The 24,047-nt window shown below is 34.0% G+C and overlaps 1 protein-coding gene across 1 annotated transcript; it reads right to left on the bottom strand.

Annotated features, from left to right (window-relative positions):
- Positions 1–18,390: 18,390 nt before the first annotated feature.
- Positions 18,391–22,572, bottom strand: LOC133033358 (phosphate transporter PHO1 homolog 3-like). The gene is made up of 12 exons (XM_061108076.1): positions 21,587–22,572; positions 21,113–21,497; positions 20,963–21,011; positions 20,769–20,840; positions 20,511–20,640; positions 20,287–20,407; positions 19,935–20,193; positions 19,701–19,805; positions 19,411–19,605; positions 19,036–19,314; positions 18,797–18,933; positions 18,391–18,713 (listed from the first exon to the last, which is right to left on the bottom strand). Exons 1-12 carry the CDS (start codon positions 22,176–22,178, stop codon positions 18,614–18,616), a joined length of 2,424 nt encoding a protein of 807 aa, XP_060964059.1. The 5' UTR covers positions 22,179–22,572; the 3' UTR covers positions 18,391–18,613.
- Positions 22,573–24,047: the final 1,475 nt, after the last annotated feature.

Raw genomic sequence — 24,047 nt, 5'->3', positions numbered from 1 at the left:
TAGTTCATGCAACAACTACAGCCACCAATTTCTCAATTTTTACTTTGAAAACCAAACTTTTGCATAAGAAAACTCTAGCATGCTCAACCTAGGAATCATACACCACAAGTAGCTTAATTAACATCCAAAAATCATGCTTTTTAACCTCAGAAAATAACCACAGAATACAGCAGCAACAACATCCAATTTAACATGCATTTACTCATTTTTTATCAAAAATTCCAAGAAGACAAAGAAGGACAAGTAAGAAATACATACCACAATCAAGAGTTCCTAAAAATGTGATGAATCAAGCTTGAAAAACCCAGCCTTTGAATCCCCAATACCCAGTCGAAAATGGAGAGGAAAACATAGCTTTTCTTTTAAATTTCTAACTTTTTAACTTAGTGTTTTTTGTGAAAAATGAATAAATGAAACAAGTCACATATATTATTACATTTCAGCCATAAATAATCCATTAAATTAAACATTTATTCCATTTAAAACTCACATAAGATAAAGCACTAATGGGGCAAAAAGACAATTTTGCCCCTCCACCATAAAACCACATAAATCATACTAAAGGGGTATTTTTGGGAAATTCTAAATTCCCGGCCATTCCCGACATTCCCAATGTCTAAAACCCGTCCCCAAACTACTAACATACTAAGTTGTGATTTCTACTGAGCCAAACGCCGAGTTCCAAAATACCGGGCACCGGAAATGCAAAATATAAAAACTACTGAATAACATAACCATGCATTTCTGAATTCCATAAATAACAGTATAATAAATTATTTAAATAGCTATAAATAATTTCATAATTAATCATAAACAACTGCAAATTTCCAAATTAACTAAGCGGGCTTTACAACTATTCCCCCCCTTAAAAGGATTTCGTCCCCGAAATCTAACCTGAATAACTCTGGATATTGAGCTCTCATATTTGACTCTAGCTCCCAGGTGGCTTCTTCCACCTTACTGTTTCTCCAGAGAACCTTGACCAAAGCTATGGTCTTATTCCGAAGGACTTTATCCTTTCTATCCAGGATCTGCACTGGCTGTTCCTCATAAGTCATGTCTGGCTGTAGCTGAAGGCTCTCATAACTGAGTATATGAGAGGGATCTGAAACGTATTTTCTCAACATCGAGACATGGAATACGTTGTGAACTGCTGATAAGGCTGGAGGCAATGCTAATCGATATGCCACTTGACCTATCTTCTCGAGAATCTCGAAAGGTCCTGTAAATCTAGGGCATAACTTGCCTCTTTTCCCGAAACGTTTAATCCCCTTCATCGGAGATACTCGTAAAAACACATGTTCCCCTACTTGGAACTCAACATCTCTGCGTTTCGGATCTGCGTAACTCTTCTGTCTGCTCTGTGAGGCAAGCATTCTAGCTTTTATCTTCTCTATCGCCTCATTGGTCCGCTGAACTGACTCAGGACCTAGGTATTTCCTCTCCCCTGTCTCATCCCATTGGATAGGGGATCTACATTTCCTACCGTACAACAGTTCATAGGGAGCCATCCCTATTGTACTTTGATAACTGTTGTTGTAAGAGAATTCTATCAACGGTAGATACTTATTCCACGAGCCTTCAAAGTCCATAACGCAGGCTCTCAACATATCCTCCAATATCTGAATTGTCCTTTCGGACTGACCATCTGTCTGAGGATGGAATGCTGTACTAAATTTCAGCTTGATACCCATTGCCCGTTGCAAACTTTGCCAAAATTTGGAGGTAAACTTCGGATCCCTGTCCGAAACTATAGACTTCGGTACCCCGTGAAGTCTCACTATCTCTCTGACATACAGTTCTGCCAACTGATCCACTGAAAATGTTGTTCTAACCGGCAGAAAGTGAGCAGATTTCGTAAATCGGTCCACCACTACCCAGATGGAATCAAATAAACCCGTGGTCCTAGGTAACCCGACCACAAAATCCATCGTAATATCCTCCCGTTTCCATTCTGGTAGGGTTAGAGGCTGCAACAACCCTGCTGGTCTCTGATGTTCAGCCTTAATCTGCTGACAAGTGAGGCACCTCGATACGAATTCTACCAAATTCTTCTTCATACCGCTCCACCAGAAGTACGGTTTCAAATCTTGGTACATTTTAGTGGTGCCGGGATGCAGAGAATATGGGGTAGAATGAGCCTCCTCAAAGATCTCATTTCTAAGTTGCACACTGTTCGGAACACAAACCCTGGCTTTATACAAAAGCATCCCACTATCTGACACTGAAAAGTCCTTGGCTTGACCAGCCAACACCTCATCTCGGGCCTTTACTAACTCTGGATCCGTCATCTGAGCGACTTTTATTCTTTCTAACAGATCAGATTGCAGCGTTAAGTTGTGAAGCTGACCTACCACAAACTCAATGCTGGATCTAACCATATCCTCTGCTAGCTGAGGTGAGATCTGAACCATACTAGCTACTTGCCCGGGACCCTTTCTTCTCAGGGCATCAACCACTACATTGGCTTTTCCGGGATTATAGAGGATCTCACAATCATAATCCTTCACTAATTCCAACCAACGCCTTTGTCTCATATTCAAATCCATCCTTCTTCTTGACGAACAAAACCGGGGCTCCCCAGGGTGACAAACTGGGCCGAATGAACCCTATGTCAAGCAACCCTTGGAGCTGAATCTTTAATTCCTTAAGTTCAGCTGGAGCCATTCTATACGGGGCTTTGGAAACCGGTTCCACCCCTGGTGCCAAGTCAATCACAAAATCAATCTCCCGCTGAGGTGGTAACCCTGGAAGTTCTTCGGGAAAAACATCCAAAAATTCCCGAACCACCCTGATGTCCTCTGGCCGAATGGTATCTGGACGAGTGGTGTCTACCACCACGGCCAGAAACCCTAAGCAACCGCCGTGCAACAATTCTCTCGCTGACATAGCCGAGATCACCGGGATCCGAGATCCCTGAACTGAACCCACAAATACAAACGGTTCTTCACTTTCCGGTTGGAAGACCACCATCTTCCTTTTACAGTCAATGCTCGCCGAATATTTAGATAGGAAATCCATTCCTAGAATAATATCGAATTCGACTAAACTCATCTCTATCAGATCAGCGCTTAACTCTCTACCATCTATCCTGATCGGCATAGACCTAATCCACCTATTGGAGATAACCAATTCTCCGCCAGGTAACAGGGTTCCAAACCCTGATTCATATCTATCATAGGGTCTACCCAATTTACTAAAGACTCTGGCCGCCACATAGGAATGTGTAGCCCCAGAATCAAACAGCACTAAATATAGCGAGTTGTTAATAAAAAGCTGACCTGTGACAACTGATGGGCTGGCATCTGCATCAGCCTGCGTGATAGCGAATACCCTGGCTGGAGTGGGTATCGCTGGAGCTCGCGGTGCCTCTGGTCGGAGCTGGGGACAGTCCCTCTTGAAGTGTCCGGGCATGCCACAATGAAAGCATCCCTGACCTTTGCACTCGCCCCGATGGTGCCTCTTGCAGCTAGGGCACTCGGGATAGGAGAATCGGGTCTCAGTACCACCAGGACGACTCCCTCTGTTCTGGTTCCCCCGGAACCTCTTGTTCTGACTCGAGCCACCGGAAGCAGTGGGTGCTCTCTTCCTCTGATCAATGGCCGAACCACTACTCCCCCTGCTATAGCCTGATGCAGGAGGGGTAGGAGCCCCGCCACTAACCGGAGTACTGGCTGATTCTGACATACACCCCACTGCGCCCTCAGCTCGCAGTGCCTTCTCCACCATCTGAGCATAAGTGGTGCTGTCATCGGTGGTGATCATCAAGTCATGCCTAATCCTGGCATTCAACCCGTCCAGATACTTCTCCTTCTTGCTGAAGTCGGTCGGCACAATACCCGAGGCTAACCTCGCCAACCGATCAAACTGAGTAGTATACTCAGTGACGCTCATGTTCTCACGCTGGGTCAGGTGAGCAAACTCTTTCCTCTTGGCGCTTCTGACCGCCTCATTGTAGTATTTTGCATTAAAGAGTTCCTGGAACCTTTCCCAGGTCATGGTGGTGACGTCATGGATCTGAGACACCATGTCCCACCATACCAGGGCGTCCTCCTGGAACTGAAATGTGGCGCACACCACTCTATCGTTGCCGGTGACACCCATGAAATTCAGAATCGTGGTGATCACCGTCAGCCATTTCTCGGCTTTCATTACGTCCGAACCTCCCAGGAAAACCGGAGGTGCTTGGTTCCGGAACCGCTCATACAGAGTTTCCAATCTATGGGCCGCCACCACTATCTCGGCCTGGGCAGCAGGGGCAGGTGCCACTGGAACTATGGGCACAGGAACTGCAGGAGCACCCTGCTGTCTCAACCTCTGAATCTCGAGGTCTTGTTCTTCGATCCGGGCTTGCATTTCCGCAAACCGCAACTCCCAGTTCGGGGCTCCCGGATCGGCTGGGGGAGCCTGGGCAGCCTGTGGTGGGTTCTCATCACCCCGACCACGAGCCCTGCCTCGGGGACCTCTACCTCGGCCCCTAGCAGGTGGGGGAAACTGAGCTCCCTGTCCTTGATTCGACCCTACGGAGTTGCCCTGACTCCTGGTAGTCCGCCTGGCGTCCATCTGATTAGAACCGCCTGCGAAACCAAGAGTTGGCATATCAGGTCGTATTCAAGGAGAGCTTACTAATGCCGCTTAATTTGGAAATTAAAAACGAAACATGCGCCTATTCTACTATCAGGCTACTAACATGCTTCCTAACAGGCTTTTTTTTTTTTATATATAACTGAATAAAATAAACTACTAAAGCAATAAAGGCTTACTGAACCGTGAACCGAGCTAACTGCTGATGATGATTGTACATGTCGTGACGATCTTCGGAAGACAACCTGGCGGCTCTGATACCAAATTCTAACACCCTAACTATCATAGGCGTATTACGTGATTTTTAAACGTACTGTGCAGCTCGATGCTAATCAACGAGGTTTATGGAAAAACGTGATTAATTAAAATTTTTATTTTTAATTAAACTTATAAAACAATATTACAAAAGACTCGGGATCCCGATTATAAACTTATTTACAAAAATTTTTAATTGTTTAACTGTTACATAAAATAAAGGTCGTCTAACGACTAGTTACAAAAATCAGCCTTGTTGTCCCGAGGATCGTACGCTCCAGGCCTAACCGTCCCGACATGTACAATCTCATAAGCTCGCTCACGGTCCATCAGCTATAGCCTTGCCTTTACCTACACATAAACGTAAACTGTGAGTCGACAGACTCAGTAAGAAAAGCATAATAATACTCATACATAATTCTAACTGCCGTGTCCAACACGATACTGAGTCCCGCTACTGCCATGTCCAACATGGTACTGAGCCACTACTGCCATGTCCAACATGGTACTGAGTTTTGAACGTTCACAGGGACGGTACTATTGACAAGTATCCTCCTGATCGGTCGAACCGGTCATACTCCGGCTGCTGGTCATACTCCAGCCTGTACCGACGGGATAGGTCAATAGCACAAAACCACCAACCAAATGTCAGCCTGATCGGTCAAACCGGTCATACTCCGGCTGCTGGTCATACTCCAGCCTGTACCGACGTGACAGGGTTGGATGGTTCGAAGCCTATATACATAACTAATGTAATCTAACAGGCTTCCTACATGCACGCTAAACATGTAATCTACATATGCATACTGTTATACTAATCTTACACGGATTCCGAATTCAGTGTGCTTGGCCAACCCGACCTAACCGAAGCCGAGTGGCGGACATCGGCTCCTAAACCATAAAAATCACAACGCTATAAGTGACACGCTAAATCACTTCCCGGGGACTTAAACTAGGAACTAAAAGTTTCCCTATCGATAAAAAGCATGGCAATACCCCTAAAAACATAAAAACGAGGAAAAACACGGGTTCTGAAAATTCCCCAACCGGTAGACCGGTTGCCCAACCGGAATTCCGGTTCTGGGAAATTCAGGACACCCATCCGGAATTCCGGATGCACAACCGGAATTTCGGTTCCTCGCAGGCAGCAACATCAAATAATCATAACTCGACCAATTCAACCCCAAATTGATTCAAACTTTCCAGACCTGTTCTAAACCTTCCCTAGAACATTTCTAAGGCCTCAAAACAACCCAGAATACTCAGAAACAAAAATCACCATGTGAGCTCCAAGCTTTGAGTTAAAACTCAAACTTGGCTAAAGCTCACTCACAAGCCTCAAAGCTAGCTTAGAATCACATAATCAAGCATAGAAACACTGCAGAAAACAAAACCTAGTTCATGCAACAACTACAGCCACCAATTTCTCAATTTTTACTTTGAAAACCAAACTTTTGCATAAGAAAACTCTAGCATGCTCAACCTAGGAATCATAAACCTCAAGTAGCTTAATTAACATCCAAAAATCATGCTTTTTAACCTCAGAAAATAACCACAGAATACAGCAGCAACAACATCCAATTTAACATGCATTTACTCATTTTTTATCAAAAATTCCAAGAAGACAAAGAAGGACAAGTAAGAAATACATACCACAATCAAGAGTTCCTAAAAATGTGATGAATCAAGCTTGAAAAACCCAGCCTTTGAATCCCCAATACCCAGCCGAAAATGGAGAGGAAAAGAGAGCTTTTCTTTTAAATTTCTAACTTTTTAACTTAGTGTTTTTTGTGAAAAATGAATAAATGAAACAAGTCACATATATTATTACATTTCAGCCATAAATAATCCATTAAATTAAACATTTATTCCATTTAAAACTCACATAAGATAAAGCACTAATGGGGCAAAAAGACAATTTTGCCCCTCCACCATAAAACCACATAAATCATACTAAAGGGGTATTTTTGGGAAATTCTAAATTCCCGGCCATTCCCGACATTCCCAATGTCTAAAACCCGTCCCCAAACTACTAACATACTAAGTTGTGATTTCTACTGAGCCAAACGCCGAGTTCCAAAATACCGGGCACCGGAAATGCAAAATATAAAAACTACTGAATAACATAACCATGCATTTCTGAATTCCATAAATAACAGTATAATAAATTATTTAAATAGCTATAAATAATTTCATAATTAATCATAAACAACTGCAAATTTCCAAATTAACTAAGCGGGCTTTACAGCCCAAATCCACTTGTATAGGGCCAGCCACTTTTGTAGGAAATTTAAACTGATTTTTTCATTATTTTAATGCCAAATAATTTAAACCTAACCCTAGTGGAATGCTATAAATAAATAGTGAAGGCTTCAGGAAATTTACACTTTTTTCTGACACTTTCTGAATCAGAAAAAAACTGAGCCTTCTCTCTCCCTATCTGGCTGACCACTCCCTTTCTTCTTTTCTTCCTTCAATTTCGAAATTCTTAGTGTATGAGTAGTGCCAACACACAGCAAGTGATACCTCAATCATAGTGAGGAAGATCGTGAAGAAAGACTTTCAGCAAGAAGGAGTTTCAGCATCAAAGATTCAGAGAAAGAGATCCAGGTTCAGATATTGATAATGCTCTGCTAGAGAAAGGAATCAAGGGCTAGATATCTGAACGGAAGGAGTCATTATATTCCGCTGCACCCAATGTAAGGTTTCCTAAACTTTATATGTGTTTATTTCATCGTTTTAGAAAGTTCATATTTAGGGTGTTAATCAACATACTTGTGAGTAGATCTAAGATCCTGGTAAAATAATTTCCAACAACTGGCCTCAGAGCTATGGTAATTGATTTACTTGCAAGAAATTTGGACTTTAAAACGCTTGTTTGTTTGTTTTTGGATGGTATCATGTTGTATTGAGTGTTATTTGATGATTGATTGATGTTTGTAAATTTTCGTGAAAAATAATTGCGATTCTGTTTCTGGAATTATTTTTATTGGATAGTATGGAAAACATTAAGCAAGTTACTTTCTTACAGAACTCAATTTCGATTTAATTTGAATTAGTTATGATTTTTTGAAGATTCGAAAAAATCGGAGCTGTGCTGAAATTTTCTTGCGATCGCGAAAACTGTCCGTACAGCTCACAATTTTTTCGTTTTTCTTCGTTTTTTCATGCTTTTTCATGGAATTAACTTCCGATTTTTTGTGCAGTTCTATATTTATACTATTACTATTCCTAATTCAATTCTAATTATCATTTTGAATTAATTTAATATTTTTTAAATTTAATTCAAGATATTAGTGTAATTTGAATTTGAAAATAGTTAGTATCAATCTTTTTGCTTAATTATCTATTTTATTTTTAAATTTGATTATATCTTATCTTATTTTTAAATTTAAGGTCAGATTTTAAATTTTTTAAATTAAATCTTTTTTTTAAATAATTTGACCTTTTTTAAATTTAAAATAAGATAACTATAATCATGTAATTTTAAATAGATATAAGATATTTTGCTAACTTTTAAATTTTGTTATTTTATTTATTTAAATTACATTTAAAATCTGAAAAAGATATTCATTTATCTTTTCTAATTTTTTATTTAATTTTTATTTATAAAATAACATTTATATTTTAAAAGTAGTTAGCAAATTTTTTAAATGATATTTAGGTTGGTTCAAAACCTAATTTTTCAAAATTGTAGGTTTAATTTTAAATTTAATTTTTTTTTAAATTTCAAATTTTTCAAAATGTTTTTTTAAAATTTATTTTTCGAAATTTATTTTTTATTTAATTAATTATTTTCGAAATTAATTATTTAATTTAAAAATTAAATAAATCCTACATCCAACTATCCAACTAACCTTGTTGCAGGAGTATGTATTTTAGCTTGTGTGTAAGTTTTCAAAACCTATTATTACTTGATTGCAAATAGCCATGGTTACCTTTTGCCAGATCTAATGATCTGTTGGCTCCATTGGTCAAGTTAATAATTTGTAACAGGTATATTTACAATCTTCTTTCATCTGTGTATGACCTGGCAACATGATAGGACTCATCCAAAGTGTGCCTGTGTGAGCCTATGTGTTTAATTTAATTATAGATGCATATAGGTTGTTGTTGCTAAAATAAATTATCATAGTTCTTGATAGAATTTATTTAGGCCCATTTAGTTTTTGGGCTTATTCAATTAATAACAGTTGTTCATTTTAAAGTTAAATTCCTCTCTTTTGGGCCCTGTGTGAGAGTTGGGAGCCATAGAAGTGGGTACGACATACTGAACCAAGCACCCCATCACACGAACCACCCCAATTGTGAAGGCCCATTTGCCTGATTTGAATAACTGTACTAGGTTAATTAAACTAGTTTAACCTAATAAAATTGATTAGCAACATAATTAATTTCTTTTATCTTGAAATTAATTTAAGAAAATTATAGTTTAAAGAATTTTTTATTCTAAGCTAAACTATATGTATTTTCTTGTATTTAATTAAATATAGAATTATAACCATCTAGATTCTTTCTGGAGCTTAATTTAAATCTTTCTGAATATCTTTTGGATTTAAAAAATTTCAAAATTAAGTTGAGAAATTTTAGGCATTGGTTATTAAGATTCTTTAGATATTTTTTAAGTTAATATCTTTTCGAATATTAACTTAAAATGGAATATTTTCAAATTAAGTGGTTAGAACTTAATTTTTGATATTTAATTAAATTTAAATTTGAAAAATATTTAGGTTCTAAATTTTTTCTAATACAACCTAAATTAGATTTTTTTTTTTAAATTTTGTGGAAAAGATACTTAGTCAAATAAGATATTTTCTAGATAGTTATTTCTAGACTACTTATTATTTCTAATATTTAAAAGGAAAATATTATACATTGTGAAATTAATTATTTAAATAATTAATTTTGGTACAATTTATTTTAAGTATATTTTTCCTAGTATTAAACTAGAGATTAATAATTAAGCCTTCTCTACACTTAATTATTTATTTCTAGAATTTAATACATTTAATTAATTTGAAAATTAAATATTTAAGTTGATTTTCATCATCATACTTAAATATTTCTTTTTCATGACACTTAATTAAATGGAAAATTATTTTTAGTTGAAATTTATTTTTTTCAACTAAATTTAAATAATTTTCAAAATATATTTTTTCTTTATTTTATTAATCAAATTTCGAAACTGCATTTCCTAAATGCTGGAATTTCGAATTTTATTTGAAAAAAAAGATTAAAGTTGTAAATTACTTATTTTAATTTTGGACCAACTTAAATCAATGATTTTTTCATTAATTGATTAATTTAAAAATAAATGTATTAAAATATATTATTAGAAATTGAATTAATTAGTCAAAGGAAAATCTAGATAGGTGATATTTTTGCTTGAAGTATTTTTCTAGTGTATTTAATTAAATAAAAAATTAATATTTAAGTTGATTTTCATCATCATACTTAAATATTTGAAAAAATTTCTTATATATATTTAATTAAATAGGAAAATTATATTTTTTGTTGTAAATTAATTTTATTAATTAATTTTGGGCCAACATTAAATTAGAATAATTTTTCCAGGATTAATTTTTTATTTTAACATGCATTTTCGAAAATTGTGTCCTAGAATACTTTAATTTTTCGAAATGCAATATATATTTATAGAAAATTAAATTTGAGTTGTAAATTAATTTAAATTAATTTTGTAACAACTTAAATTGAATATTTTTCTAAATATTTATTGGAAATTATTACTAAGATGGAAATAATTCATATTATTTTCATATCCATCTAAGTAAAATTTATAAATATTAAATTAAAATTTATATTTAGAATTTTTCATTCTAAATTGAAATTTTAATTAAATAAATATATATTTAAAATAAATAGATTAAATAAAGAGAATCAAAGAAAATACAACTCACTTTAAATAATGAGCTTTATTATTAAGACATTCGATCTCCATTGTGGGTTTTACACCGCGTTTGTTTTAGTGAGTAATCCTCCCTAATGGAGGAACGTTCATTAGCAATTTCGTACCGTTTAACCTCGCATGATAAGTAGTTTGTAAGTGTTTTGTATGGTATGGATCACCCTAATGGTGGCGACCATACTTGACTTGCAAGTTATGAAACAATGGTGGAAGCTCATAAGATAGAATTGCCTTGACTCTCGCCTAAACGGGACAACGCTGAATTCCAATCTTGATCGAATAAAAGGTTGCTAGAATGTTTATCATTTTAGATGAGGCGACAACTCTATTCAATGGATGATGCTTTGACTCTCGCCTAAACGGGACACTGCATCAGTTTGTTGAAAAACATTAGAAATTATTTAGGGTTGTATGTTTTAGTATTTTCACTTGTCATTCCTACTTGCTATATGCTTATAATTTCTGAATTGTGTATGAATTTATATTGAACCATGTTATTTTCTGTTATTAAGTTGTAGTTTAATTTCGAATCTTCATTGTTGGTCTAACATGTTTGTTTTTCTAATGAGATAAATCCCTAATGGATTTTCACCATTAGACATACATAATAGTCTAAGATCTCAAAAGATAAATATTGTATATGCAACATCTAGCTATTCATCAATTGATGACACCTTAGACTAGTATTTTTACAATATGAAACAAGAAGATTACATAAATAAGATTACTTTGTCTTTCGCTAATCGAAGCATCGTTGGATTCTTATTTATAAACGAAACTATCCTAATTCCTCTTAGCTTATTCATTTCGAATTAGCTCAATAATATATCATTGGATGAATGGTCTATAAATCATTTCATGTCATTATATTTTCTCTTAAGAAATTAAATGACGCATATGATTATAATCCCGAAATTCTATTCCCAATTGATATAAATCCTCAATCTTAGAGATCTCCTACTTGTATGGGCAAATCTGACTTAGAGTTTAAATAGTAGTGGTGGTCCAAGAAAGAATTACTCATTATATTTGGTTGAATTTAAGTCTTTGACTTTAATTTTAGAATCCAAACAGAAATTTTCTTATATTTCTAATTCCAGAATACAATACAGTTACACTTTCTCAAGTGTTTAATATCCATCTTCTATTAATGGATTAAAACTGTATGGAATATGAGTTAGGTATTCTGTGACCAGGATCCACTTGCAGTATTCTAAGAACTCTTTGATGTAACTAAACCTATGTCATCAATAGACACTACCACATTTTTTTTATCTATGGCATTTGTATCTTGTTCATAGTGGATTTGACAAGATCAATCTCTGCAAAGAGTTAATATGCCTATATCCACTGAAAGTAGTTCATCTCATTCGCAGATGGATGTACATTCAGGGGTGGATATGAGTTTTTCGTTGTATTCTTAAAACGATCACTCTAGATTATACCTTTTAGCAAAGAAATTTGAAATGTTTAAAAAATTTCATTAATTTCTAGCAATGGTTAAAACCATTAAGGTAAGTGGTTAAAGATCTTACGAACTGATAGGGGTGGAGAAATAGTTAGTAGATATACAGTTCAAAGATCATTAAATTGATTTTTGAATTATATCCACACTTACCTCCCCAGAAATTTCGATTTGCATATTGATGATTAGTTACTAGTCGTTGCCTAAATCCTTCTATGGTAATACAATTTCAGAATGATGTAATGGTTGTATACTTAATGTAAATCATTACTAGATTCATGGATGACCTAATCAAAATCTTAAGAAAAGCTAGAACTGCTAACCATGGTTTGTTAGCTATTCTAAGTGATTAGGGGTGGACTATCCCATAGTCAATAGATAAGAAAGTATTTGTTCAAATAAATACTACTTTTCTAAGATAATGACTAAGTCTGAAAACAAGTAGCAAATAAAGGAGATATTTTTCTTGATTCCAAAAGTGTTCTATCATCTTATATGACATATGATGATCCCACTGCATTTGTTGTCTTGTCACAACCGAAGAGATCAATACCATTTAGTTTTCTTCGACATAATTCACAGTACCTTATCGTAGTGGGAGAGTTTCTAGGAACTCACCTTCTTATGACTTGGGAGACACTAGTGATTAAAATCCATTGTGAGTTTAAACAAGTAATGGATTGTCAAGATAAGAAACTAAGAGGAAAGCCAATAGAACTATGGTTTAATCCATTCACATGGAGTAACCTTAAGTTTTCTATTACAAGGACATAAAAGGAAATTTTCGTTTATAAGCCTATTCGATGGACTTAACAAAACTTCCTATTCCTAGTATTATAGGTTTGAGTTTATCTAAACCTATGGCTTGTGGTATACCTGGTAATTACTTACTCTAATGCAAGCAACTTACTTTAGTAAGATGCGGAAGCATTTTCTTTCTAATGGCAATCTATAGAAGCTTCACAACTTCTTAGGCATAGATTTTATCTAAGGAAAAGTCTCAACTATTCCAGAAAAGATAAAGCCATGAAAGAATTTCTTAAATCAACAGTGAGAGGTCTTAGATATGCTTTTGTATGCCTTAGACCAGACACCTGCTGTTGAGTGGGAGTAATGAGTAGGTATCAGATTAATCCAGGAGAAGAACATTGGAAGACAATCAAGTAAATCTTAAGATTAAGAAGAGGAACTATATGTTAGTCTATAAGGGTGTGTTTAAAACTCTTAGACTACACCATATCAGATTTCGAAATTTGCCTTTGTGCTAGAAAATCTTTCTGATAAGATGGTGGTTACTCTGGGGGTGGAATAGTGATTTTGGAGAAGTGTAAAAACCTATCTGAAGTCTCTAGGTCTACCAGAAAGGGACTGAATGTTAAAGCTGCAGGAAAGGTACTTATTCAGTCTAAGGAAAGTTCTATACATTTTTGGCACCATTCTAAATTGCCTAAACTACTAGTGTTAATTTCCTGATTAACCAAAAGTAGTTGCCAAAAGTATAGAATCCAGTATCCCAAGAGAGTAGACATATAGAGAGGAATTTCAGATTATCAATGATTTTGTGATTAAGGAAGAGTAATAGTGGAGGAAAGTTTGTGGTAAATTCAACCTTTCAGATCCTATTACGAGGAGTTTACTACTACTACACTTGATTTGTATATCGAGGTGTTGAGATTATTTGAAACGCACTTTTTGTTTTATATTAGTGCAAGTGGGAGTTTGTTGGGTTTTATGCCCTAAATAAAACTCATTTCAATATAATGAGATTTACTTATTAATATAGATCAGAAATAACATTTAATGTTGCATGGTTCACATGATTTATTTCATGATTATATGTACATAATGTATAAATTCATCTAAAACCCTTTTCACATACTTGATCATGTTTATTGTGCTGTCAACACATTGGAAAGTAAACATGACTATGTGAATAAAGTTTCCTAGATTTATCAGACATAGGGTTTTGCTGATATGATAATCTACAACAGAGTTTACTTGCATTTGGAGAAATGCTATGTTCTTTCCAGAGCATTGGTTAAAAGTAAAGCTCAGGTTGGATGCATGGAGTATGCATCGGAAGGGACCGATATTGAACTTTGACTTAGATTTATTAAACTTACCGTCATATCTATTCAAGTCAATATCGCCTAGTTGATCCTAGATCAAATGATCTTAATCCTGTTATGATTAGGCTCAATCTCGAGAGGCTATTCATGTTCTTTGATTTGTTAGTTAAGCCTACTTTTAGGTCAGGGTGATACGTACATTTTGGGAACACGGTAGTGCAATTGAGTGGGAGCGCTATCATAAACATGGAATCTATAGCTTCTATCTGGCGAATAGTAAGCAAAGGATGATCTCCTTCGAGCTTGACCAAACGAACATAAATGGTGGAGTACTCATTTTACATAAGCTGAAATATCATTTATACGGGGTCAAGTGTTTTAAGGAATAAATACATTGTAGGGTGTAACGGTAATTTAATCCCTTTTACAGTGTAGATCATTCATATAGAGGATCATTGATCACATTAGGATTATAACAATGGATAACTAATGATGTGTCTATATGGTGGAACATATAGAGCATTCTATATACTGAGAGTGCAATTCTAAGTTCTATGCGTGGATTCAACGAAGAATTAATAAGTTAGTGAATTTTAGTGCTAAATTCTTGATCTACTTATTGGAAGCTCGGTTATATAGACCCATGGTCCCCGCACTAGTTGAGATAATATTGCTTGTAAGACTCATGTAATTGGTTTTGATTAATCAATTATAATTCTCAATTTAGACTATGTCTATTTGTGAATTTTTCACTAAGTAAGGGCGAAATTGTAAAGAAAGAGTTTATAGGGGCATCTTTGTTAATTATGATACTTTGTATGGTTCAATTAATAAATATGATAAATGACAATATTATTTAATAATTATTTATAGTTATTAAATAGTTAGAATTGGCATTTAAATGGTTGAATTAGAAAATTGACGTTTTTGAGAAAATCAGATGCAGAAAAGATAAAACTGCAAAATTGCAAAAAGTGAGGCCCAAATCCACTTGTATAGGGCCAGCCACTTTTGTAGGAAATTTAAACTGATTTTTTTATTATTTTAATGCCAAATAATTCAAACCTAACCCTAGTGGAATGCTATAAATAGATAGTGAAGGCTTCAGGAAATTTACACTTTTTTCTGACACTTTCTGAATCAGAAAAAACTGAGCCTTCTCTCTCCCTATCTGGCTGACCACTCCCTTTCTTCTTTTCTTCCTTCAATTTCGAAATTCTTAGTGTATGAGTAGTGCCCACACACAGCAAGTGATACCTCAATCATAGTGAGGAAGATCGTGAAGAAAGACTTTCAGCAAGAAGGAGTTTCAGCATCAAAGATTCAGAGAAAGAGATCCAGGTTCAGATATTGATAATGCTCTGCTACAGAAAGGAATCAAGGGCTAGATATCTGAACGGAAGGAGTCATTATATTCCGCTGCACCCAATGTAAGGTTTCCTAAACTTTATATGTGTTTATTTCATCATTTTAGAAAGTTCATATTTAGGGTGTTAATCAACATACTTTTGAGTAGATCTAAGATCCTGGTAAAATAATTTCCAACATGTCCATACCCGCCCTTAGCCTATAAATATCCTTCTAATTCTACACAAAGAGGGGATCACAACCTAATAGCCGAAGCTCTGCTAATACTATTCTAAGCTTTTCTCTTCTTCAAGAGAAACTAAGGATACAGAGTACGGTTTCTTGCAAAATATTGTAAACACATCAAACACGCTCTTAGAGGCTGATAGACTGACTCGTGGACTAATGTTAATTAACACTTGAACCATATCATTTATTTTTGCATTTTATTATTTCTAAAGCTCCTAAATATCTATTTTTCAAAAATCTCAGTATACATTACCGTTTTTGTTTAAGGGAAATTGGTTATTTTGTACACTTGAGGAACTTTTTGGTAATTGTTGAAATATTGTGCTACTAGAGAACTAAGCCGCGCTTTGTGCGATGTTGCCAAATTTTTGTAATTTTTTTTAAATTTGATTTTTTTTTACTAATTGGTATATAATTGAAAATATAACATTTTGATGTGTATTTTTTTAAACAATGTAACATTTTTCAAGTTATTAGAAAAATAATTTGGTATTTTTAAAATGCCAAATTATAAGTTTATAGGTTTAATAAACTGAGCTTGTGATTGATGGTGTAGTTTTATTATTTAATTTTTTTTTTCCTAAAAAAAAATAATTAGATAAAGTAGTTGAGAGGCGACTCAAAAACAAAAACTAAGAAGCTTTATTATATATAAATAGTTGAATACTTTATTTAATTTTTATATAAAATTACCGTTTGATAAAAATTAACAACATAAAAGAATTTTAATGAAAGATTAAAATATAAAATAGTAAAACTAAAAAATTATAAAATATAAAGAGAAAAAATAAACAATATAAAAGAAATATAGATATTATTGCTACCTGATCTCTTTTTATTAAAACAAAAATAGACTACACTTTGAGTATTTGTTTAAGAACATTATAATTAAAATTTGTATGAAAAGATAAAATTATATCTTAAATAATGTGATATTTCAATAAAAAATAATTAATAAAATTATGGATATGATATAATTAATAAAAATAATTAATTATCTCTCATTTTTATATCATATGAGTTCAGATTGTTACATCTATAAAAAAAAAATTTGAAAAAAAGTGTTTTAGCAAGAAAAATAAGAAAATGAAAAATTGAGTTTGAGTTAAATATTTTTTGTATGAATATATTTTTTGATATAGTGTAAAAAGAGATATTTTTTGATATTTTTTTTAATTAGGTAGTTAAATTAAGCATAAAAATTTAAATTTGTGATTTCATTATTCGTTATTAGATCAAAATTCGATGGTTTGATATTTTTAAAATTAATATTTATAGTTAAATTTGTTTAGTAACCATTCATAGGTAATACCCATTAAGAAGTGTTCTATGATTTGTATTTGAATGATTATTTTGATGATGATGCAGTTCTCAACAGTGAAATTATTTCACTAAGGTGAGTATTGCTGTATTGGTATGATAGCTAGAAACTACTCTTTTGATGTAGTTGTTTTGGCTTTGTAGCCAATTATAGACCTGAAGGGATAGAAGCTTTGGATATATTGAAGAGTTTACAACTGTGAAGATAGGGTTTTCTTCAGGGTTTTCTTCAGCTTTTTGTGGGGTAGTGAAATTGTCTGGTTGTTATCAATCTTAATAAGGAATGATCCAACTCTTACTATTAAGCAATTTCATGACATGTCTTTTTCTAACTGTCCGAGAATTACTAGTGGGGCTGCCCATTCATTGGCAAAGCTAGTAGTATCAAAGGAAAATTAATATGGATACCATTTATCGGTCATATTTTCCAAGGTTGTATTTGGTTGTTTGGGCTTAATTACTAATTAGTATTAAAATGAACATGGTTGGTTAGTTGTCAAGTTATTTCTTAAAAAAATTTCAAGGGGAATGATATACGATAAGGCAATTTTATAGCACTTATAGCACACCCCTTAAAATAGAAGTTATCGTATATTTTTAATTCTGTATGAGAGAAATTTTGGAGTTTAATTTTTTTTTAAAATCCTATATGTTATTTTATTTAAGATTTCTTATCATTTTTTTACATATTTTGAAATAGTTTATAAAATTTAATTATTTTATTACACACGTAAGTACTTTTTTCCTTATACATGATAAAATTTTGTATATTTTTATTTTTAGGGCTATAAAATATTCTAAAACTGTACAGCATAAAAACAATTATGAATAAATAAATAAATAAATTATCCAAATTAAACAGATAGGGACTACGTACCATAATTTTTTTCAATGTTTTAATTTTCTAACTTTTGAAAGTATCCGGTTCTGATTGACATGAACCCGTGCTAGAAATTCTAGCCGGCTGAATATATTTTTCATAATAAAATCATGCTTAGGTGAGAAAGCATGGAATACGATTGTGACTGCTGAACGAACCTATTTATTGCTCTTGTAAGGCTGAGATGATGAACTTTGTCGTTTAATATAACTATTATCAGATAAAGTTAAATATGTTCCTTGAAGCTTGAGGGCTTGTGTATATGATTCACACTAATCATTTCGGAAACCAAATCGAAGGTAAATACAAAATTTTTATTTGGAACGCTAATAATATACATTTACAACTAAGAAAAATAAAATTAAAGAATAGTAATTGGAGTTACTAATGTCCATTAAGGAAGAAAAAGTATAATGAGAAAAGTGAAGTCAATGTGTTCGGCTCTCATTTGTAGACGCTAGACACAGAAGATTTGAAATTTACTAACTCCCATCCCTTTCCGTCGTATCAAATTCTCTCTACTCATCTTTGTCCTCATCTTCATCATAGTTGAATGGTAATGGCACTGATTTGAATGCCCTGTACTTGCCCACATTGTTCAAATGCTCATTCTCCAATCTGATAAATAACACAAAACCCTGTTACTACAAAATTGTACATATTTATATGTATCCATAAGAGTGTGTGTTCTTGTTAATTACCTGAAGAAATTCCAAATACCACGGCGAAGGATCTCAAGCAATGCAACAATGGCTATTAAGGTCTGTGTATGCAAGAAAGAGACCTGGAAATTGAGCACAGTTTGCAGCCAAGCAAATCTAAGCAACACATTCATGCCCTGCATTTATCGAATAAATAAAATCGATCAGTAACAGTAAACAAATGAAAGTTAATTTGGCATAAAAAAGTTAAGAAAATCCCATATTTCATTATAACTTACAATTGCAACAAAATAAACACTGTTGTAAGGGACTAAAAGCTTGTCTCTCAACCATCGATTCTTAGAGTTACGCTGAAGAAGGCCCCAGTCGATGACCAAATCCCAGTAAGTTGAAATAACGGCCGCAGAGATTGAGAACACCCAGGCCGCAACTTTCCAGCTCAGTGAATGGTTGATACTATGCGCTGTTCTGACACTTACAGCAACAATTGTCAAGAAGTACTTAATGCCATTGTAACCTTGCATTGGGTCCTTCTCTTCGAACAAACGACGAAGGCACTGAAGAAAATAAATAAATTGCTAATGTTCAGTATAATTTCATAATAAAAACAGTTTGAATTGAGAAATTAAAGAAAAAAGAAATACCAAGTTTACCTGAAGGAGGCGAGACATGTATGGGACAGCAGCAACAAGAAAAAGAAAAATTTTGTATACACTGTGGTCTTTGCAAGTTGTTTCTCTGTGTTTGTAGTCACCCCAACCGTAGTAGCAAATGTAAAATTGGACACTTCTTAAAGCTTGAACCTGACTCGTTAACTGATCCGCCAATAAGAAATCGGGTAGTGTAACCTGCAATAGAACAAAGTTGTACACATAAGTAGCTTTCTTTAAAGATAGAAAAAAAAAATAACTGAGAATGTTTGATAAGCAAAAAATATTCTTACCTTGTACAGAGGAGCAAGGAGTCCGTGGAACAAGCAGGTGAGGAAAAAGTATCGACTTGATCGATATGCGATGTTAAAAGGACATAGCATAACCGCAGTAACTAACTGCAAAGTGAAAAAAATAGTCTTTCAGAACAATTAATGATACAATGATAAATACATGTACATGTGTTATGTATATAAATGAAGCTGATCAGATGTTTTAGTTTATTTGTAATGAAATTAAGCCCTTACCACAAGCAACAAGAGTGGGAGAAGCTCTGTTAGAGCTTTGTAATCTTTTGTTTTTGGGTCCATTTCCATGTCGAGATTTGAAAGAACACTGCCGAGAGCTAAAGCAGACAAAATGAAACTGGGAAGCAGAACTTCTCTGTAGCCCAATTCTGTTCCTTGTTTGAACCCAAAAATGAAGGAGTAGTTGACTTTATATTTCCTCCAAAAGTACACATTTGCAGCATACATGATCATATGCATGACAATAAACGCAAATAATCTGCAACAGAAAACGTTTCATCAGTATATATTTGTTGGGAATTGATAGAATTTTAGTTAAGCTTGAAAAACTAATTCATGACATAAAACTTACATGTACAAAGGAAACATGTTTTCCATGTACTGATTTTTCCCTGGTTCCTCCATGATATTACGAGCACGGATGATCAAAATAAGGGCTAGTATTAGAGCAGCAGTACAGCCAGCAAAGAAACCTGTAGATATTATCCAATAAATACAATTAGTATGCAAGAAAAGAAAATTGTTACTGAAATGGGTATTCAATAATCGAAATAAACAACAGTATTGAAGTCTAACCAGTCGAAAATGTTGTTCTATGTGTTTCTCTTTTTGCTTTTGGCCTTAAGATGGACATGCCTTTAGTACGGTTTGCATTGGAGAAATGCTTGATATATGTAGCTTCAACCCTTTCCATAAGCTTGGTAACCTGTATATATAAATATATATATGAGAGAGAGGGAGAGAGCGGCAGAATTAGTTAGAGTAAAATTATAACAATTTTCTGATAAGATTAACACAATACTGGAGCTGTGACTTAATGCGTATTGTACTCACGTCATCAGAGCTGCCCAGGTATGAGTTGTCCACCATTCTCATGTAAGCTTTAGATGCATCTCTTGAAGTAATCTGCGAAAGTGAGAAAATCCAAATATATTAGTAATATGCCAATGTGAAGAAAAAAAATATGGTTCACGAGTATATGGATATTAGAAAGCACATTTTTAATTTTTGGTAAAGAAAAGTATTACCTTATCATACTTCTTCATGATCTTTGAGAATGCCAAGGTATTCAAGAAACTGAGAAATTGGTAGCATAATGGTTAGCCAGATAGTTAGTTAAAAGAAAAGACAATAACATAATCCAAGAAAGACAAAGCATCAAAACTATCTCTATTTACCTAAAGCTCTTTAGAAGCCTAAGCTTCTGGTAAAACTCAACGAAAGCTTTCTTAAGTTGATCTTCAACTCTCGCAAGATTTTCTCTGTTAAAAGTCAGCTCTGTCTGCTTAGGAACCTTAAGAATTTTTTTAATGGTGGAACGAGGAGTCTCCTGTGTGTGATTCATTGTCACACGATCAAGAATTTCCAATGGAGCTGGTCTAGTTCTCCTATCACTCCTTGGCAACTGAACTGCAACACTTTGGGTCACAGTTTGGCTCTCAGTAGTACTTTCGCTCGTCTTCTCAATCTCATCTTTATCATCATCTCCATTAGTTTCTTCAGTTTGCTCCTCATGGTTGTTTGATCCTCCCTCTTCAATTTTGTCCATGAAATCAACTCGTCCTGTTACAAGAAAAAAAAAAAATAAATAAACATTCAATTCATAACTAAAAAATTATATATATCATGTCAGATAAATTTGGTAAACTTACTGCTAGCTCGAATGTTACTGGGAGTGGTGGCGGCCAAAACAGCAGTTGAAGTAGCAATATCAGAAGCGAGACGAGTCATCTCCACAGATCTGTCAAACCAGCCTGTTGGATTCTCAACTTTAATTCGGAAAGCAATCAAAGCATCCATTTGTTTGTTGAGCATTGAAGCTTCCTTCATCACTTCGTCCACTTTGGACTTATAAAACCGGTCGACTTTGTTGAACTCCTCGTCTAGCCTTCGGAAATATACCAGCTCGTACTCTCCTCCTTGCTCTGCTGTCCTGAGAAAGGTGGTATGGTAACCATGGGAGCCATCTTCTCTAGTTGAGTTAATCAGAATAGCTTGGCTTTCGATGTCTGGGCTGGTGGTCGGCGAATACTGGTGCGTGCTGAATTGTCTGTGTATCAGACCACTAAAAGATCTGTAAAGGGTCGGCCTTCTCTTAAGCCCTGTTGGCACTGCTGCCGGAGGCATATTTTTGTGTCTGAAATCTTGGATATCTTTCAAAAGGGTTTTCAGAAATTCATAGTTCATGTAAGCTTCTTGCCATTCCGGCACCATTTGGCTCGAAAACTCCTTTCCGAACTTCATTTTTCTACCTTTTTAACACCCTGGGTAGATTAGTACAACTTTTTGCTAGAAAAGGAAATCCTTTGGGACTAATCTTGTCTGGTGGGTGCGGAAATATTTATTGGCTGAGTCGTTTTCTTCAAGAGATAAACATAGAGAAGAATAAACCTAAGACAATGTTGGTTGTAATAAGATGAAAGCAACAGAGAGAGATGATGGTCTGGTTTAGATGGAACCTCCCTATATATACACGTGCATGTGTATGAGAGAAGAGAGGGTCCGAGTCTGAGAGAGGCACCTTTTCTTTATTGTTCGCAGGCACAGGTTTCTTCGTAGAAAATTCAACCAAGTTGGGCATTCAAAGAAAGAAAAAAATAAAGCGTTTAAAGGGGAGGGGTTTCAAGATGAACAAGCCAGAGGGCTTCTCTTTAGTCAAACTTTTTTACCTGCTACAGTAGCACTAGTTGACATTATTCGTATTACGAAGAAAAAGTGTGGAAATTTTTGGACTTCTGTCATAATTCTTTATATTTTGTTATGTTTCTCTTGCCTCTCGCACCCTACAGTTATTATTTCATTTCACCATCTCAATTTTATTTTATACATATTCACACATACTTTTTCAGTTTTAACTATAATTAATATCCATACAGTGGACTCGTGGGTAGCACTTAGCCATTTATATGGGGAATGACGAAGCTAGTTACTAAATTCCAAACCATACCAAGCTACTCCAAACTTTATTTATGTATTTTTTTAAGCTTTTTCTTATCAACATGAGGTTGATGATTGCATGTTTCACTGCGCTAAATAAAATAAAGATTAATAACAAGGTTTCGATATTAGTGAAGACTACTTAATTATAATAAGTTGCAAGCAAAACGTGTTAAATATCTGCAATAAAAAAAAATAATTACAGAGCAGTGGCAGCTGTAGAAACGCCAACTTTGGTTGCTGCTAACAATTTACTACTACTGCTTAATGGTAAAAGTATCTGTGCACACATAAATCAAGGTGAGGCCCAACCTTACCGCTTTTACCACTTTTTGATTTGAGGTTTAATTAGATATATACGTGTCACCCTCGCTCTCATTCAATGCGAACGGCTTACGGACTAAGTATTATTTTCAGACCAACCGCACCTAATTGTTTTTTAAAAGAAGAATAGAAAAACAGATTGCTCAACAAAACCACCACATTTTCAATTCCTTTCTTAGCTTTATGCATTAAATATTAAGTTTAACTAATTATTATAAGGGTGACTATTCAATGGTTACATTTTTATTGTAACCATATGGTTACATTTTTCTTTGACCTATAATAGCAGGTTACCAATAGGTAGACTTTCTTTTTTTAGAATTTATTAATTATAATTAACTATTTTCTTAAAATAATTAATTAAATAGTAGACATTCTTTTTTTAGAATTAATTGATTATAAATAACTATTTTCTTAAAATAATTAATTAAATATTCAACAAGACCTCTTTTAGCAATTAATATTTATATTTAAATCCTTACTTGAATTATTTTAATAATTAAGCCATTTAATTATAATATTTACAATAAAATTTATTTTTTTTACAAAAATTAAACTTCTTTTAACACAAATTAAAATGCTCTTCTTATAATAAAATTTCAAATAATTAATTATTTTTAAATGATATTTAATTATTTTGTTACAATTATATGAACTAAGTATGAGGCCTCAAGCTAATCAATCGATAACAAGTGCAGGCATTTTTTTTTTCTAAAAAACCCTTTAACTTATTTCATTTTTTACTTTTTAAATATTTAAATAAAAAAATAAATAATTAAGTGAAATAATTTAAAATTAAGATTACAAGTATAATAAAATTTAAATTATGAAATTATATGTGTATAATTTTAA

Source organism: Cannabis sativa, unplaced genomic scaffold (assembly GCF_029168945.1).
Source record: "Cannabis sativa cultivar Pink pepper isolate KNU-18-1 unplaced genomic scaffold, ASM2916894v1 Contig4, whole genome shotgun sequence".
In the NCBI taxonomy this organism is placed as follows: Eukaryota; Viridiplantae; Streptophyta; class Magnoliopsida; order Rosales; family Cannabaceae; genus Cannabis; species Cannabis sativa.
The sequence above is the reverse complement of the archived record's forward strand: the minus strand, read 5'-3'. Positions and strand labels throughout refer to the sequence as shown.